This window comes from Elaeis guineensis, chromosome 13 (genome assembly GCF_000442705.2).
Source record: "Elaeis guineensis isolate ETL-2024a chromosome 13, EG11, whole genome shotgun sequence".
NCBI lineage: Eukaryota > Viridiplantae > Streptophyta > Magnoliopsida > Arecales > Arecaceae > Elaeis > Elaeis guineensis.
Window position 1 is genome coordinate 2,841,467 of NC_026005.2, and position 17,724 is coordinate 2,859,190.

General features: G+C 36.7%; 3 protein-coding genes across 7 annotated transcripts; 2 read left to right on the forward strand and 1 right to left on the reverse strand.

Moving 5' to 3' along the window:
* The first annotated feature begins 722 nt into the window (after positions 1–722).
* On the forward strand, positions 723–5,803 carry LOC140853206 (patatin-like protein 2). Of its 5 annotated transcripts, none has more exons than XM_073247328.1 (8): positions 723–3,299; positions 3,416–3,520; positions 3,685–3,866; positions 3,973–4,159; positions 4,607–4,768; positions 4,854–5,156; positions 5,268–5,446; positions 5,543–5,803. In XM_073247328.1, exons 3-8 carry the CDS (start codon positions 3,766–3,768, stop codon positions 5,619–5,621), a joined length of 1,011 nt encoding a protein of 336 aa, XP_073103429.1. In that variant the 5' UTR covers positions 723–3,299; positions 3,416–3,520; positions 3,685–3,765; the 3' UTR covers positions 5,622–5,803. The 5 variants fall into 5 exon arrangements, with proteins under 5 accessions (XP_073103429.1, XP_073103425.1, XP_073103427.1 ...); XM_073247324.1 differs by having other exon boundaries at positions 723–961; positions 3,068–3,520; XM_073247326.1 differs by having other exon boundaries at positions 723–961; positions 3,116–3,520.
* Positions 5,804–7,392: 1,589 nt separating this feature from the next.
* LOC140853310 (patatin-like protein 2) lies at positions 7,393–17,349 on the forward strand. Its single transcript, XM_073247771.1, has 6 exons — positions 7,393–7,712; positions 8,933–9,117; positions 9,232–9,418; positions 16,486–16,647; positions 16,738–17,040; positions 17,167–17,349. Exons 1-6 carry the CDS (start codon positions 7,611–7,613, stop codon positions 17,347–17,349), a joined length of 1,122 nt encoding a protein of 373 aa, XP_073103872.1. The 5' UTR covers positions 7,393–7,610.
* On the reverse strand, positions 11,008–14,375 carry LOC140853281 (uncharacterized). Its single transcript, XM_073247732.1, has 3 exons — positions 12,687–14,375; positions 11,781–11,973; positions 11,008–11,510 (listed from the first exon to the last, which is right to left on the reverse strand). The coding sequence occupies exons 1-3, from the start codon at positions 14,373–14,375 to the stop codon at positions 11,008–11,010; spliced, it is 2,385 nt and encodes a 794-aa protein (XP_073103833.1).
* Positions 17,350–17,724: the final 375 nt, after the last annotated feature.

Sequence of the window (17,724 nt, forward strand, 5' to 3'; positions counted from 1 at the left end):
TTAAAAAAAACAAAAAATCTTTATAAATGTAGAACCAAAAATACCACTAACCATACTTAATAAATGCAGAACTTCAAAAAAACTTTAAAATACAAATTATTGTTAGAAGGAGTCATTGATGCACAATACCAACATAAAAATATTTAAAATACAGAATTAATCAAAGCATATATATTGAAGGAGCGATACCTAGAGACACCCACGTCACCTAAGAAAATTGGTTCAAGTGCTTATCAAGTACAGCTTCATCAAATAAAGTTAAATTAGTTGTATTTTTTTCCTCAAATATGTAACATCCATCACATTCTTTTTTGAGGAGCAAGGAAGGGCATATTGGGAAATCTGCCAAACAACGATTATCCTAATTAATTACCCTTCAACAAGCATTGATATAATTTAAATTTTAGTTTTCTTTCTTTAAATTCCCTCAAAATAGATATCCTTGACAAATGCACAACCAATGCATGATGAAATAAATACATCCGCCATCTTAATTAATATGAGGAAAACCTACCTTCGAGGGCATACGAAGGTAAGCAATATTGTGCAGAACTTGATAGGCCACTGGGGAAGCAAGGTGTCACACCAAATAACATAGCAACCTTCATTTGAGGGAAGAGGGAATTGATGAACTGGTGCCTGTGCAGGGGGGAATCAACGTCGACTATCCCCATCAATGCCCACCAACATGACCAACCAACCTTCAATATAAACACAATAAACTTCCACCATTCTTCACCAGCCATCAATTGGTTTAGAGTAAGTGTGTTTTGGGGGCTTGTTCTGGCCTTTTGTCTAGGCCTAACAGGGAGGGCATGGAAAAGTCTGGAAGTAGTCCTTGTAAACGATAGCTCATATTGCAAGTAGCCTTCTGTTTGGATGGACGTGTTTCTTGTGTTCTCCACTTGTAACTGAACGCTGCTGCATCAGCAATCAAGAGAACGCACTTTTCCATTTTCAGGTTGGTGTCCTAATTGTGCACTTTCAGCTATCATACTTACATTATTATCAACTACCAGATCATCCCACGACCAAAATAACATTCGGCTGTGAACCTGGGTCAATACTAATGATCTCAGTAGCAGAGAAATGTGCTTTAACATCTTCTATTCCAGGAACTTGATTACATACACGAGTCTTTTAACATTTTCTATTTCATGAACTTGTAGAAAATCACCTTCTTTTGGAACTTAAAGCTGAGATTTCAATCTTTTCTCCATTGAAAACTAACTACTTGTCTAACCAACAGATTAGGTTGGAAGAGTTTTTGTTGAGATGATGAGGTCATTACCGTATGAGGATGAAAGAGAAACTCATGCTCTGGTAACATACTGATAGTGTGGAATTAACACAAATGCAGACCCAATCTTATTTAATAAGGATAGAAAATACCCATGTTGAAGGACCTTATGTTGTAAAATAAGTAGCAAATATAGGAACCTAATTATGTAGACACAGCTAAAGACCGGATGCTTTTAGCTTGGCCTGCCACTTGAATAAATCAATGTCCATAGGTCAGTGTTATCCGGCATCACCATTAAAATGGAGGGTACTCGATAAAAAGTATTAAAGCATTGTCATATCTTTGATCATATGCTTATCAGATTTTTTGAGTCTTTGAGTTTGGTTATTACTCCAGAATAATGCAACTGAAGTATGTCTGTTCGGTCACATATTGCTAGCCTTTTCCTTGGATGAGTTGATAAACTCAGTTTCTTAGCTTTGTTTGTTCAAAGATGTATTCAATTTTATGCTTGCATGCTTTTAAATTTCTCAAGACAGAGTTTGAGATTCAAAGACTCTCCATGGAGTCTAAATATCACCAATGCACCACATCAAGATATCTGTACATCAAGATATCTTTGTTGAGTAAACTATTAGAAGTACTACAAGGCAGGAGATTGTAAATATGTAATGCTGAAGGACCACATATTGAAGATGCCAAAATAAAAAAGAACAGTTAAATGCTGTGACAACCTTAAAAAAACAACCACTTCTTGAATTAATAGACAGCTAATGAGTGCATTATTGATAAGAGTGAGGAGGGCATGCTACTTACAAGATGATCTTTGAACACGCAGAACTTACTGAGAAAAAAATGTTTTTGTTCTGCTTGAGTATCAAATAGTAGCAGATATTATGATGATGTTTCTTACCTAGTTTGTTGCATTCAGGGTGTAGTGCAAGATAATTTGGTCCAAGTCTTTGTTCGAATAATAATTTGGTCCTAGTCTTTCTTCAAATACAACTTTACTCTGACAAACTAAACATAATACCATAAATTTAAAATCTGAGAATAGAGTTGCATCAGCTAATCACTGAAATGTGAAGGAAAGAGCAAAAGATAATGCTGATTGAGTTTAGAAATAGCAAGAGAAAAGGTCTGCAAATGTGGGGGACAACATTTTCTACTGACATGTGTCACTCCATTGAGATTTCATGTATCAATCCTCCATTGTTCATCAGTAGCTTTGTGCTATCTATACATGTCTATGGGTTTTCTAAATATAAATTAACTGCTACATTCTGTTTTGAGTCCCCTTTGTTTTGTCATGTACTGTTTAGTGAGTTTAAGGAAAGTGATATATAAGTCACTTAACTCTATCATTATCATTTCAACAGTTTTTTTTCCTCAACTTTATGTTTGCACCAATTCTCTCTAGGTGTTTGAAACAAAAAATATTTGTGCTGATAATGTTCTCTTGTCCCTTTTCCTGAAAAAATTGAAAAATTAAGACCATATCTCTTGTGTTACATCTAGTGTCAATTCATTTGCGACTCTTTTTCCTTTTATGCACACATGGGCGGCATCAAAATGCATGTTTATGTTGAATCGCTTACATTATGAATGACCACACGCAATAACTTGTTCTTGTGTGCCCGACACTAAATCGATGTTCCACATTTGAATATTCAAACAAATGTGCAACAATAACATCTGCGGATTCGAATATTTAATTATCTACCTCACTCGATCTTCCTTGTCAACAAAAGATAGCTTAACAACAATTCAAACTAAGGTCATGCAATCTACCTAACTTCCAATGTATTACTGCCTACCTACAAGTCTCAGGGGACAACTTACACTTCACCTTAATCTAAAACATTTTGGAAGTGGATATGGTGAGGTCATAAAGATAGATGGCGGGCGACGACCACATGCTTATGCGAGAAGTCGTCGAATTCTTAAGGAGACCATGGATACCGCAGTTGATAGCTTACTTGGACCAGAACTCCAGAAGTATGACTGATGAATTATTCTTCTATAAAAGCACATTCTTATATGCAGAATTCGATCGGTACGTAGCTGAAAGTATTTAGAGGCACACTGTTCTTGTTGAGAATTTGCATCTTAGTTCATACCTACAAAGTAGTCTTGATGGAAAAATCAAAATCCAACATCAATCAAATACAGGCCCCAACATATCGGAATCTAATAACCATTCTGAGCATTGATGGAGGAGGAATAAGAGGAATTATTCCTGCCATTATCCTCAGCTTCCTGGAGTCGGAACTTCAGGTATGATGTACAATTCAAGATGAAATAGAAGTACTTGCCTTGATTTTCTATTGGATGTTTCAGCTTGTTTACACATTTAAATTAGGTCATCATATCAGTTAGCACTGTTTCTGTTTCTTCCATACAACTATGACTCAGGAGGCCTTTTTCATTGATTTGTGCAGAAACTTGATGGCGAGGATGCAAGGATTGCCGACTATTTTGATGTGATTTCAGGAACAAGCACCGGCGGTCTTGTGACAGCAATGTTAACCGCACCAGATGATGATAATCGCCCTCTCTTCGCTGCAAAAGACATAGAATCCTTCTACAAAGTACAAAGCCCAAAAATATTTCCACAATATGGGTAAGAATAATTATAATAATGGACTAGTGAAGATATTTCCACACAATCTTTTCTTTAACAATTGATAGAAATTTCCAGTTAATACCTTAAAAATTTCTTATTTTAGAGGAATTTTGGCTCCAATAACGAGGATGGTTAGAGCTCTATGGGGACCCAGGTACAATGGAAACTATCTACATAAACTTATCGGGGAAAATCTGGGAAGCATGCGACTGGACCAAACCTTAACTAACGTGGTTATTCCAACTTTTGATGCCAAGCGGCTCCACCCTACCATTTTCTCCAGCTATGAGGTGCGATCCTTTTTTAATCCTGTATATCTTATTTTCTCTATCTACATTTTCATGCTTCTGCTTACAGAATACTAATATATGATCGAGAGCTAAAAGTGTAAACCATCTGACTGTGACATAGTATATGAAGGGATCCATCCCCTTCTTTCCCTTCAAAAAATAGTTGAAAGGATTCTTGGTGGAAAGCAGATGATTCTTTTTTGAATCATAGCGACCACCTTATATCAACAATCATAGCGACCAGTATATGCATAATTGCCAAACTCAAAAGTGCTTGAATGGTAGTTGGAATTGTGCATATCTTCCTTTCCATCTCTGGGTTAGATAAAAAGTTCAGAACAAATTGATAAAAGCTAGGCCAACTGACAACAAAGTAGATAAGGCATATCTCTTATCATTTTTGGTCGGTTATCCATCAATCTTATGGATCCAGCTGAAATTTGGCAGGTGAAGGGTAAGAGCACTCTGAATGCACAACTCTCAGACATCTGCATTGGAACTACTGCAGCACCCACGTACCTCCCAGCCCATTACTTTGAAACCAAGGATACCAAAGGGAACGTGAGAGAGTTCCACCTTATTGATGGAGGAGTTGCTGCTAATAACCCAGTACGTACGCATCAAACAAGAATGAAGAAATTTGATTATGATTTGTGGATTGGTTGTGCTAAGCTCTCTAATTGTGAACTTTCAGGCATTGATTGCAATTGGAGAAGTAACGAAGGAGGTGTACAAAGGGAACCCGGATTACTTCCCCTACAAACCTATGGACTATCGCAAATTTCTACTTATATCACTAGGGACCGGTTCAGCAAAGGTTGAAGAAAGGTATACTGCAAAACGTGCAAGCAAATGGGGAGTTCTCGGGTGGTTGCTTAGTGGTGGATCCACGCCATTAGTGGATGTGTTTATGCAATCAAGTGCTGATATTGTGGACATACACATTTCAGTGGTCTTTCAAGCTCTACGTTCTGAATCAAATTATCTTCGGATCGAGGTATGAACGTATGATCCGTAAAGCATTAAAAACGGGGAAAAAACTGGTGGCTTGTTAATTTTGTTACAATTGAAGCCTTATATTTTTTGGATCTCTTGCATGGAAACGTAGGATGATACTTTGAGTGGGACTATATCTTCTGTTGATGTCTCCACGAAGGACAACTTAGAGGACCTCGTTAAGAGGGGCAAGCAGTTGTTGAAGAAACCAGTCTCAAGGGTGAACCTGGAGACAGGTGTGTTTGAACCAGTAGGGAATGGAGAAGGAACAAACGAAGATGCTCTTAGAAGGTAGAGAGAGTAATTTCAGCTTGTTGCTAACTCTTGTTTAACAACATAGATTTGTGACAAACGGATTAGTTGAACCTAATTGGTGTATCTTTGCAGGTTTGCTAAACTCCTTTCACAAGAAAGAAGACTTCGTGAGTCAAGATCTCCGCATGTGAAAGTGCCCATAAAATATTAATGAGCATCTCTCCGCATGTGAATTTTTCCTTGCAATATACGAATTCATGGTGGATGCAGTTAGTTCATGCAATCCAAGAAAGTGTTATTGTGACATTGTAGGCAAATTTGCCAGAAGGAAAGTTCTGTAGATTTGTACGTCTTGAAAAGGCAATATCATTCTTTCATTAATTCTATGGTAAATGTCCTGTGTAACTATTAATGATGTGTGTTTTGGTGAAGGTGGACTCTCTCTCTCTCTCTCTCTCTCATATGCATGCATTAAAGGTGAAGTCATAAAGTCCTTGGAAGAAATAAATTAGAAACTGTATCTTGATTCAACCAATTAAACAGATGTACACGTATAATTAGGCCAGCAAAAAAAGGTGTCCTTATATACAATATACAATTTTCTGAAATGTAGTGAGTTTGGAATACAAAACAATTGAGCACTCGTTGAAAGTTAAGAAACACGATCCATCTTCAGATCTCCCGTCTCTAAAACTAACTTCAAGTTTGACAATTATGTCACTCGTATGCTATTGGTTTAATTCTTCGTATTGCTAACAAAGTTGTCAAAAAGAACAAAGAATTGATAGAATATGCTTTGAAGAAGGGATTTTCAAAATAAAAAGGAAACAAGAAAGAAGAAAACCAAGTATCATGAGAATCAAATCCAAATCTGAGATGGAAATTATTGGTCTTCTTAGCTTCGAATGAAATGTGCAGAAGATATGCATGTTAACTGTTTCAGCATGCAATGCTAACTGGACAGAGTAACCAAACAGCACTTGAAGATTATCATCAAACTACCTGATGAATGCAGGCAATAGAAAAGCTTGCATAAAGATCCTAAAACTAATACAGATGCTTGCATAAAGATCCTTCTACATTACGTTCACATCTTAATTTTCTGATTTTTATTTACAAAAAAAAAAAAAAGCAATCTACAGATACTTTATGTTAATAGCTTAAGACTGAAATTAAAACCCAATAATGAAATTTTCTATCATATATAGTGGATTACTTATCCCAGTTTGGAGTATACAGTGGATAAATCATTATCTCTTTGTTGTTAGATTTTGCTATGTCATTGAACATCAACATAAGATTTATCCATTGGTGATAATTTAAATCATTATCTTTTGTTGTCAGATTTTGCTATGCCATTAATTCAACATATGATTTATTCACTGATGATAATAAATTTATAGAAAAAATCTTATTCTTAATAAACAAAAATTTAGAAAAGAATTTGCCAGGTAAAGAGATTATGGTTGTTTTCAGGTTTAGTTTGTGTATGCTCCAGGTCTAACGGTGGATTAAACTTACAGAAGTAATGGTGTTCAGATATTTCAGCACGTTATCATTCTCCATCTCAAAAGAAAATTAAAAGAAATTATCATATCACTTGACTTTTACCATTAAGTGTAAAGATCGAAACCCATACAAAGGTACTTGTTAAGTTTCAGCTTAGCAACATCATTAAATGCAAATAAAGTAAATGCTTTGTATGATGTTTATTGTTCTCAAAGCCTAGTATAATCAAATAATGCCGTTCTTTCAATTGTAATTGATTTTTTATGCCCTCATTTGGTAGCATTCTTATTCTTTTTGGGTCCACTAGCTATTGAAAGATTTTAGAATTCATTGCAACAATGCCACCTAACAATCAAGATTGTTACTCTCACCAACAATTCTCTAAAAGAGTTAATCCAACTATTTAATTCTATGCGATGAATCATGATACGACCTTTGACGAGCCACCTATGCGTGTTGAATCATTCAAAAAGGCGGCTTGTGATATGACCACATGTTGATTTCAAAATCGAAAAGTACTGATATTTGCGTATCATCTTCGATGTTGGACTAGCACTCGGAAGAAAAGTACTAGGAAACTTCTTGAGTAAGTCTATTTAAACCTCTACGTTATCGCAACTTCGATCACTTAAAATTTTTGTTTGTCCCCAAAGTAGTCCCCTCATTGTTGATCAACAAGACCTCAACAATCATGCAAAAATCAAAATCCATCAGTCAGATACAGGCCCCAACCTATGGAAACCTGATCACTATTCTCAGCATTGATGGAGGAGGAATTAAAGGAATCATTCCTGCAACTATTCTTACATTTCTAGAATCAGAACTTCAGGTAGTTAACATATAATGCTCATAGATAATTTCATTAAATCCTCAATTTTCTAGAAATTAAGATGCACCTAATAATTAGATAATTGTTGCTGCTTCATCATTTCTTGCTTCTTTTCTGTTTTCCTTCTTTCTTAGATCTAGTTGTCCATTTGTTATGTTAGTGCTATATTTTAGACAGTTTTCCAAATTTTTCCCATAGTTTTGGTCTTTTTTCTTCTTTTTTATGATTATATTTTTCTAGTTTACAAAATCTTATGTATGCCAAAGATACTTTAATTTTATGATATTCAAAGGTCAGTCAAACATGTTATACAGATCATCTTTTTTTAAAGCAGTGATTTTTCTTTATTAAAACTTGTGTACATGTCTAATTTTTCTAATCAGTTCCAGTAGTTAAAGTTTTTGTTAATGCCCTCTTTGTTACAAAAGCACATTTTGAAGTGTCAAACAAAAAAAAAAAAAAATAGTGCTCATCAGAGGATTATGTTCAGATATTAGAATATTTAAATTTGTTCTTGACATAATGATTGCTCAGTTTGCAGTTTAATTGAGAAATCTTTTAGCTAGAAGAACTAACATATGCACCGGCATCATATTGCTTTTTGTTTCTTCCATGCTTATTCGTGCCTAAAAAACTTTAAACGGTTGATTTTTTTTTTTTTAATAATCCAAGATGTAAATTGTTTGTTTTCCATGAACTTGAGAATTCAAGATCTATTTTCAGTAACACGTTCTTTATTTATCATTGTGCACCTGCTATTCTTTTGCTGCCAAATTGTATCATTACAATTAACTAACAGTTTTCTCTATAGTATTTTGGTTGATATTTTTGTTTACAAAAAAGGGAGGGAAAAATGATTTTGTTGGACAAAGTAAATCACGAGTAGATTCCTGTCTGACAACTCAACTAAATTTCATGCAAACTCACCTAACATTCAACAAAGTACTTTTTACCTACAAATGCAAAAAAAAAAGAAAATTCCATGATTCATTATCCTGACAGAAGGCAGTGGATCATATAGTTCCAACCAATTATCAAACATTGGTGTTAAGAGAATATTGTTCTAGGAATTGTTCTTTCATATCAACAGCACATAGCAAAGAATCATGTTAAGAAATCAAACAGAAGATAATGATCATTTTCATTTCTAATATAATTTTCTTTGTTTTCTCTTGCGTTTTGAGAAGAAACTGGATGGAGAAGATGCGAGGCTTGCAGATTACTTTGACGTGATTGCCGGGACAAGCACTGGGGGTCTTGTGACTGCCATGTTAACTGCACCAAACGAAGAAAATCGGCCCCTCTTCGCTGCAAAGGACATCAAGGACTTTTACATGAAACATTCCCCCAAGATTTTCCCACAATGCGGGTCAGTAATCATATCACGTTATTTTGGGTAACCTTGGACACACTTGAAAGTTTGAAGGATCTATTTCCTGAAATGATCAGTTTTCTCTCATTTCTTTCTTCTTGGAATTCTTAGAGGACTATTAGGCCAAGCAGCAAAGATACTGCGAGCTATATCGGGGCCCCGGTATAATGGCAAGTACCTTCATGAGCTTGTCCGGAGAAAACTAGGGAATATCAAGCTTCATCAGACATTGACCAATGTGGTCATCCCAACATTCGATATCAAGCGGCTCCAGCCAACCATATTCTCCTCCTATGAGGTCTCTCTCTCTCTCTCGCTCGCACGTTTTTGACACCGAAAAACTTCTCCATGAACATTGTAAGCTAATTTCTTTTTGCTCGCACGTTTTTGACACCGAAAAACTTCTCCATGAACATCGTAAGCTAATTTTTTTCAAAGGAAATGTGGACAGTTCTATCGTCGTGGTGAATAGGAGCGTACGGTTCTCCCTTTTTTTCCTTCTATGACTCTCCTTTATCATCTCTAGTTGTGGAAATAAAAATTTAGATAAAACATCAAAATTTTTAAATGAAAGGGAGATTTTAAATTAAATAAGTCAATTATAATTCTTATTTTTAAATATTTTAAAAAATATATGTAAGAGCATTTGCTAGCATGTGTTTAGTCATATTGTTGACAAACAGACAGAAGAATAATAGAAAAGAGAGTGAAGACGAAGATTTCAGAGGAAGAATGATACTTCTCTAGGACCAAACGGGCTCTTTTTATTAATTTTCATGGGCTCAATTTAGAAATTATACAAATATATTTTCCTCTAATTAGACGATTGCATTCCTAATCAGAGGGATTCAATTTAGGAATTATACAAATATATTTTCCTCTAATTAGACGATTGCATTCCTAATCAGAGGGATTCAATTTAGGAATTATACAAACATATTTTCCTCTAATTAGATGATTGCATTCCTAATCAGAGGGATCTACAGCTCATTTCAACACTCCCCCTCAAGATGGGTTATAGATATCATAAAGACCCATCTTGTCACGAATAAATAAAAAAGAAGGCACACTAAGACCTTTGGTCAAAATGTCTGCTAGTTGACTAGCAGATCGCACATAAGGCATACAAATGATTCTGGCATCAAGCTTTTCCTTGATAAAACGTCGATCGATCTCGATGTGCTTCGTCCGATCATGCTGTACTGGATTATTAGCAATATTGATTGCTGCCTTGTTGTCACAATATAGCATAAGGGGCGATGACTGATAAAGGCCTAGATCCAATAACAAGATCCGCAACCATAAAATTTCGCACACGCCATGTGCCATAGCTCGATACTCTGCTTCAGCAGTAGATCGAGCAACTACATTCTGTTTCTTGCTTCGTCAAGTGACTAGATTACCTCCAACAAAAGTACAGTAACCTGAGGTAGAACGACGGTCATAAAGTGATCCAGCCCAATCAGCATCTGTATAACACTCCACCCGTAGATTGCCATGATTAGAATAAAGTAAACCACGACCAGGACAGCTTTTGAGGTAACGAAGTATCCGTGTCACAGCATCTATATGAACTGAACGTGGATCATGCATAAACTGACTTACCACACTAACAGCGAATGCAATATCAGGCCGTGTATGAGATAGATAAATCAAACATCCTACCAATCGTTGATAACATTCTCGATCAATAGGGACACCGGTATCAGCTACTAGTCGATGATTTTGTTCAATAGGAGTAGCAATAGGTCGACATCCCAACATACCGACTTCTGTAAGAAGATCTAGAATATATTTTCTTTGGGAGAGAAAAATTTTTTTTGAAGAACGAGCAACTTCTATCCCAAGAAAATATCGAAGATGTCCAAGATCCTTCACCTCAAATGCCTATGCCAGCTGAGCCTTCAAATGAGCTATCTCCTCAGAATCATCTCCTGTGACCACAATATCATCAACATAGACAATCAAAACAGCAATCTTACCCTTGTTGTGCCGAAAGAAGAGTGTGTGATCTGCATTGCTCTGTTTATACCCCATCAGAATGATTGCTTGCCGGAAGCGATCGAACCAAGCACGAGGTGACTGCTTTAAACCATAAAGAGATCGTCGTAACTGGCATACTTTGCCCACTGTTTGAGCAGTAGAAAATCCTGGAGGAACATCCATATATACTTCCTCCTGAAGTTCTCCATGAAGAAAAGCATTCTTTACATCGAGCTGGAATAGATCCCATCCGAAATTAGCAGCACATGATATAAGGGTTCTAATAGAGTTTATTTTTGCAACAGGTGCAAAAGTTTCATCATAGTCGATGCCATAAGTCTGTGTATATCCTTTTGCTACCAAACGAGCTTTGTACCGTTCAACAGTACCCTCAGGTGTCTGTTTAACTGTAAAAATCCATTTGCATCCCACAGTTTGTTTACCAGCTGGCAAAGGTACAAGTTTTCATGTATTATTTTTTTCTAGTGTTTGCATTTCTTCAAGCATGGCGGCTTTTCACTTGGAGTTTTCCTTAGCAACCTTCCAATTCTCGGGTATGGAGACAGAGGACAAAGAAGCTATAAAACTCTGATAAGATGGAGAGAGAGACTCATAGGATACAAAGTTAGTGATGTCATGTTTGTACCCTACTCCATCCTTAAGTCGAGTAGGAATACCAGCATGACGAGTAGATTTTCGTAAAGCAATAGGAACATTTAGATCATCATTATCTAATGTAAAATGGATGGGAGATACAGGAGAATTACCATTGGTCGTAGAAGATGAAACCGTTGGGACAGGAGAGGAAGACCTGGAGACTGGAGAATGCGTAATAGACTCTGAGAGAGGAGATGAATCAGATAAAACAAGCTGTAGGAGAGTCACACAGAAGATATATAGAATGGTTCAGACTCCCGAAATGTTACATCAATGCTGATAAATATCTTCCGCTCAGTCGGACATCAACATTTGTATCCTTTTTGAGTAACTGAATATCCTACAAAAATACACTTGAGGGCACGAGCGTCAAGCTTGCCAACCGAAGGTCGATGATCCCAAACAAAACAAACACAACCAAATACCTTGGAGAGAATTATAAAAGAATTAGTTCCTTGCAGGCATTCAAGAGGAGTCTTGTAGTCCAAAGTTCGAAGTGGCATTCGATTAATCAGATATGCTGCAGTTAACACTGCTTCTCCCCATAAGAACTTAGGAACATTCATAGAAAACATCAAACATCTTGTCACTTCAAGAAGGTGTCTATTCTTTCTTTCGGCAACTCTATTTTGAGCCGGTGTGTCCACACATGTCGTTTGATGTATAATTCCATTATTATGTATATACTCCTCAAATTCTTTATTAAGATATTCTGTCTCATTGTCAGAGCGAAAAATCTTAAGAGTTGCTCCATATTGAGTACCAATCATTTTATGAAAATCTCTAAATGACTGAAATACTTCATTCTTATTTTTCAATAGATAAACCCAAATGCAATGACTAAAACAATCAATAAAAGTGACGAACCACCGATGACCAGAAATAGCAGTGGTCCCACAGGGTCCCCATACATCAGAATGAACTACCTCAAACATTGCTTTACTACGTCGGCCTGAGTTTGGATAAGTACTTCTAGTATGTTTAGCTAGTTCACAGGCATCACATACGAGCTTCTCTTTATATGTTTCAAAAACAGTTGGAAATATACGAGCTAAGAGAGTAAATGAAAGATGACCAAGCTTGCGGTGTTGGAGCAACAGATCTTCCTTTTGTGAAGATGAAACAGTCAAACTGGTTTCTGAGTAGCCTTCAGACACTCCTCCCTCCAAATAGTAAAACCCATTACGCATTATGCCAGTCACAAGTTTCCTCCCTGTCTTTGGTTCCTGAAAGACACAATGTGTTTTGAAAAAAGTTACGGCACAATCAAGATCATTTGTAATAGCACTAATGGATAGGAGATTTATAGAAAATCTTGGAACATGTAGAACAGATGATAAGGATAATTCAGAAGTGCATTTGATAGATCCTTTTCCAGAAATAGGGGTAAAGGAGCCATCAGCAAGATGAACTTTATCACGACCAGAACATGGAATATAAGACACAAAATCTCTAAAGGATCTAGTCATATGATTGGATGCTCCAGAATCAACAACCCATGAAGAAAAATTACTACAGTTAAGAGCATGAATTTGATCACTGATACCTATTTGGGCAAAATTATCCTGAGAACTGGCTGGTTGATTAGAAAAATCTTCTGTGGAAGTGCTGCTTTCAGAAATATTTACACCAGATCTGAATTTTTTCAAAAGTTGCATTTCTTCAACTGATAAATCTCCCATAGAAGAAAAATGAGCCTGATTATACTGACCTCGGTCTCTACCAAAACGACCACCTCCACGACCACAGCCTCTATTTGGACGACCATGTAGCTCATAGCAGTAAGCTTTGATGTGGCCCGGCTTATGACAGTGGTCACAAATTTTAACCCCACGAGGTCGAGGCTGAGTTTCTTGAGCAGAATTAGGAGAAGAGCTTCCAAGAGTATTAGGCTGTACCACAAGTACAGATCGTATAACTGTGTTCGTAGAAGAAGATATAGTGGTTAATCGAGTTTCTTCACTAAGAACCAAAGAAATAGTTTCATCAAGAGTTGGCCACTTCTGTGTACTAAGAATAAAAGAGCGTCGATACTCAAACTCTGGGTTTAGTCCATCCAAAAAATCTACAAGTCGCTGTTGCTCTATCCATTTGCGAAACACATCAACATCACCAGGATGAGTAGGGGTAAATGGACAATAAAAATCAAAATCATTCCACAACTTTTTTAATTCTCCAACATACTCTGTTACAGATCGGGAACCCTGATTAAGTCCTCGAAGCTCTCGTTGGATCTTATGGGCATGCATATTATTGCCTTTATAAGAATAAGTTATGGCTACAGCCTGCCATAACTCATAAGCATTCGTTAGTGCCTCAACCGTATGAGCAATACTTGGTACCATAGAGGCAAAGAGCCATGCTACCACCCGAGAGTTATTAGAATTCCACTGTCTAACAGCTATCCCATCTCCTTCTGGCCTTTTTGCAGTACCACTTATAAACCCCTCAAGATTGTGAGAATCCAAAATTAGACGAACATGTCGCGTCCAACTTAAGTAGGTACCCGGCCCATCCAATTTGACCGGATTAGTTTCTAGGGTGATCTTTGAAAACTCACTATCCGAGATACGAGATTCCATCATCCTAACCATTAACTTTTCTAAATCCTCCATGGTTAAAGGAGTTTTATCACCCATAAGAAAAAAACTTAAATGATCAAGTAAACAAGAACAATCTTAAGGGAGGAAATTGAAGTTTTCTCACCAACGATCTGAGATAAACTCAGATGACGAAAAAATATCGAATCTCTGCTTCCATGAAAGGTGCCTTGATAATATTCAGAAACTCCAAAACAGGACGCTCCATTGTTGCTCCAGAAAAAATAGCATCTACAATTGGAGACACATGTGACAGCAGTAGAGGTTCTCCTTTTTTTTTTTGGTATTTAAAAAATACCTAATAAGGGATGAGAACCATTTTCAACCCCGTGGTTCTTGGGTGGAAACGGTGGTGGCGTCGATGGCAGCGGTGGTAGCAGCGACAGCGGTAGCGATTGCAATGGCGATGGCAGAAGCAGCGACAGCAGTGGCGGCGACGACGATGGCCTCGGTAGCGGAGGCGATGATCATAGTGGAGAAGGCTTAGGCAGCGACGGCGGCGATGATGGCCGCGGCAACGGAGGCGGCGATCATAGCAGAGGCGGTGATGAAGATGATGGTTCCGGGGAAGAGGCGTCGATGATTTGAAGGGATGCGAGAGAGAGAGAGAGTGAGAGATTTAATGGAAACGGAGAATGGCTTTCAAGGTTTGCAGGGATCCACAGAGAGAGCAGCGGCGATGGTTTGAAGGGGGAACAGATCCCACTCTGTTTGAGAGGAGAGATTTGAGTTGTGGACGATCGGCGGTTGAAGAGGCAGAACAGAGCACTCTGTTCCCTAAATAGGCTCTGATACCATGTTGACAAACAGAAGTATAAACAGAAGAAGAATAGAAAAGAGAGTGAAGACGAAGATTTCAGAGGAAGAAGGATACTTCTCTAGGACCAAATGGGCCCTTTTTATTAATTTTCATGGGCTCAATTTAGGAATTATACAAATATATTTCCCTCTAATTAGACGATTGCATTCCTAATCAGAGGGATTCAATTTAGAAATTATACAAATATATTTTTCTCTAATTAGACGATTGCATTCCTAATCAGAGGGATTCAATTTAGGAATTATACAAACATATTTTTCTCTAATTAGATGATTGCATTCCTAATCAGAGGGATCTACAACTCATTTCAACACATATATAGATTTGGCACCGGGGAGGTTGTAGATAGTTGTACAAGACTAAAGATTGAGTCTGAATAATATCCATCAACTTATCTTTTTTGGGTGAGATCTTGTATAATTATAAATAGTATGAAAGTGGATCTGATCCATAATTCACATAAATTAAAGAACACTATAACATAGGTCATTTTAGGGCTAAGCACAAGCCGATTATTATATGTATAATTTTATAGGGATCTTTTGACCGATGTTAGAGCTTAAAATGGATGGAGTATTTGAGAGCCCGTATGTTTAGTTCCATAACATTTATGAATTAAAAAAATATTGAATACTTATATAAAATCAAAAAATTTAAATAATATCTTTCAGCTAGTCATTTTGGATGATATCTTATATACTAAAAAGATCTTGAATACCTATATAAGATCTGAAAATATAAATCATATCTTTCAATTAGGGTCTTTCCAAAATATTAAATTTTAACAAACAAATCCTCAAGTAGAATATAGTTAGGATTGTCGTGTAGAGTCGTTTAAAATCAGGCTGCTATGTCATACAAAATGAAAGAATCCAGAATTTTGGGAAGCTATGGAGCAAAGTAGATATGGACTCTTAGACTAGTTTAGCGGTTAGTCTTTTATATTTGCTTTTAAGATGTTACTTTAAAAGCAATGTATTCTAAAAATGGCATTTATTTTGTAATATTTTTCTTTAATAAATTCAGGTAGGTTTCATCAAAAGGAAAAATTAGTATTAATAAAGTCATAAATATGCCTATAAATTTCTCTCAAAAAATAGACATGCCTATAAATTCAGTTCATGAGCTAAATAGTGTAAACTACAGACAGAGCTACCACCATGCCAAGGAAAGGTTGATAGAAAGATGACTGGTTTCATCGCTCTGCCTTTTCCGATAGCTGTTTTAAATCTTCTCTATCAAATTTTTATATCTTTGAGATGCTCCAATTGTTGAAATTTCTGTAGCTTCCTTCTTATCTTACAGGTCAAGAACAACAGTTCTCTGGATGCGCTGCTATCTGATATTTGCATTGGCACTTCTGCAGCTCCTACATATCTTCCACCTTACTTCTTTCAAACAAAAGACTCAGATGGAAAAGTGAGGGAATTCAATCTTATTGATGGAGGTGTTGCCGCTAATAATCCGGTAAATTAAATAATAGTTTCCTTACCAAAATGATTAGCTTATGAAGTGATTCCAGGCAACCAGAACAAGTTATCCATCTGGCTTTTACAGGCCTTAGTTGCTATGGGAGAAGTATCCAAGGAGGTTTTCAAAGGAAACCCAGATTTCTTCCCAATCAAACCCATGGACTATTTCCGGTTCTTGGTCATTTCACTTGGTACTGGCTCATCAAAGGGTGAAGAAAGATACAATGCAAAGAAAGCTAAAAGCTGGGGAGTCTTGGGCTGGTTGCTCAGTAATGGATCTAATCCATTAGTTGATGTTTTTATGCAAGCAAGTGCAGATATGGTGGATATCCACATTTCAGTAGCTTTCCAAGCTCTGCATTCCAGTAGAAACTACCTTCGAATCGAGGTATAAAATAGTTTCAGATTATAATCTAATTAATGCTGCTCTCACCATTATTTTCAGCCAACAAGAAAGGCTACAGAAAGTCAGTATCTCTGAAAAAGCTTAATTGATAATATTCTATGAAACTAGGATGATGTGTTAACTGGGACGATAGCGTCAGTTGATATTGCCACAAAGGAAAACCTGGAGAATCTTGCCAAGGTTGGTGAAAATCTGCTCAAAAAACCAGTCTCAAGGGTGAATTTAGAGACAGGCCACTTCGAGCCTGTAGGCAAGGGAGAAGGAACAAATGAAGAAGCTCTTATAAGGTGACTACACAAATTAGTATTAACATGCTTATTCCATAAAATCATCATCAGTTTTGAAGTATTCTAACTTCCATGTTTACAGGTTTGCTAAGCTATTATCAGAAGAAAGAAGGCTTCGTGAGGCAAGATCACCATATTCTAGATTAGCCTGGTCTATGTAACGCTATGGATTGTGAGAATTAAGTTCGTGTTACATCTTTGAGCTGTAGAATATAACTTGAGAGAAGCTGAGTAGAACATAGCTATAGAAGTCCGATAATCTGTCTCAAGTAATGGAATAGAGGCAGTATTCTGCTGTAATTGGAAACTAAATAATGAACTAGAATAAAAGCTTTTGTTGGCTTTGTTTACCAACTTGATGAGATTTGGGAAGAGATTG

What these genes read in the sequence shown, in the direction of transcription:
- LOC140853310 (XM_073247771.1), top strand. Translation starts at nt 7,611, where the DNA reads ATGCAAAAATCAAAATCCATCAGTCAGATACAGGCCCCAACCTATGGA. An exon ending in GAATTAAAGGAATCATTCCT is followed by an intron (nt 7,713 to 8,932) that starts GCAACTATTCTT and finishes TTGCGTTTTGAG; the next exon opens with AAGAAACTGGATGGAGAAGA. An exon ending in CCATATTCTCCTCCTATGAG is followed by an intron (nt 9,419 to 16,485) that starts GTCTCTCTCTCT and finishes CTTATCTTACAG; the next exon opens with GTCAAGAACAACAGTTCTCT.
- LOC140853206 (XM_073247324.1), top strand. Translation starts at nt 3,380, where the DNA reads ATGGAAAAATCAAAATCCAACATCAATCAAATACAGGCCCCAACATAT. An exon ending in TCCTGGAGTCGGAACTTCAG is followed by an intron (nt 3,521 to 3,684) that starts GTATGATGTACA and finishes TGATTTGTGCAG; the next exon opens with AAACTTGATGGCGAGGATGC. An exon ending in AAAATATTTCCACAATATGG is followed by an intron (nt 3,867 to 3,972) that starts GTAAGAATAATT and finishes TTCTTATTTTAG; the next exon opens with AGGAATTTTGGCTCCAATAA.
- LOC140853281 (XM_073247732.1), bottom strand. Translation starts at nt 14,375, where the DNA reads ATGGAGGATTTAGAAAAGTTAATGGTTAGGATGATGGAATCTCGTATC. An exon ending in GTAGTAAAGCAATGTTTGAG is followed by an intron (nt 11,974 to 12,686) that starts GTAGTTCATTCT and finishes ACTCTCCTACAG; the next exon opens with CTTGTTTTATCTGATTCATC. An exon ending in AAAATCTACTCGTCATGCTG is followed by an intron (nt 11,511 to 11,780) that starts GTATTCCTACTC and finishes GGATTTTTACAG; the next exon opens with TTAAACAGACACCTGAGGGT.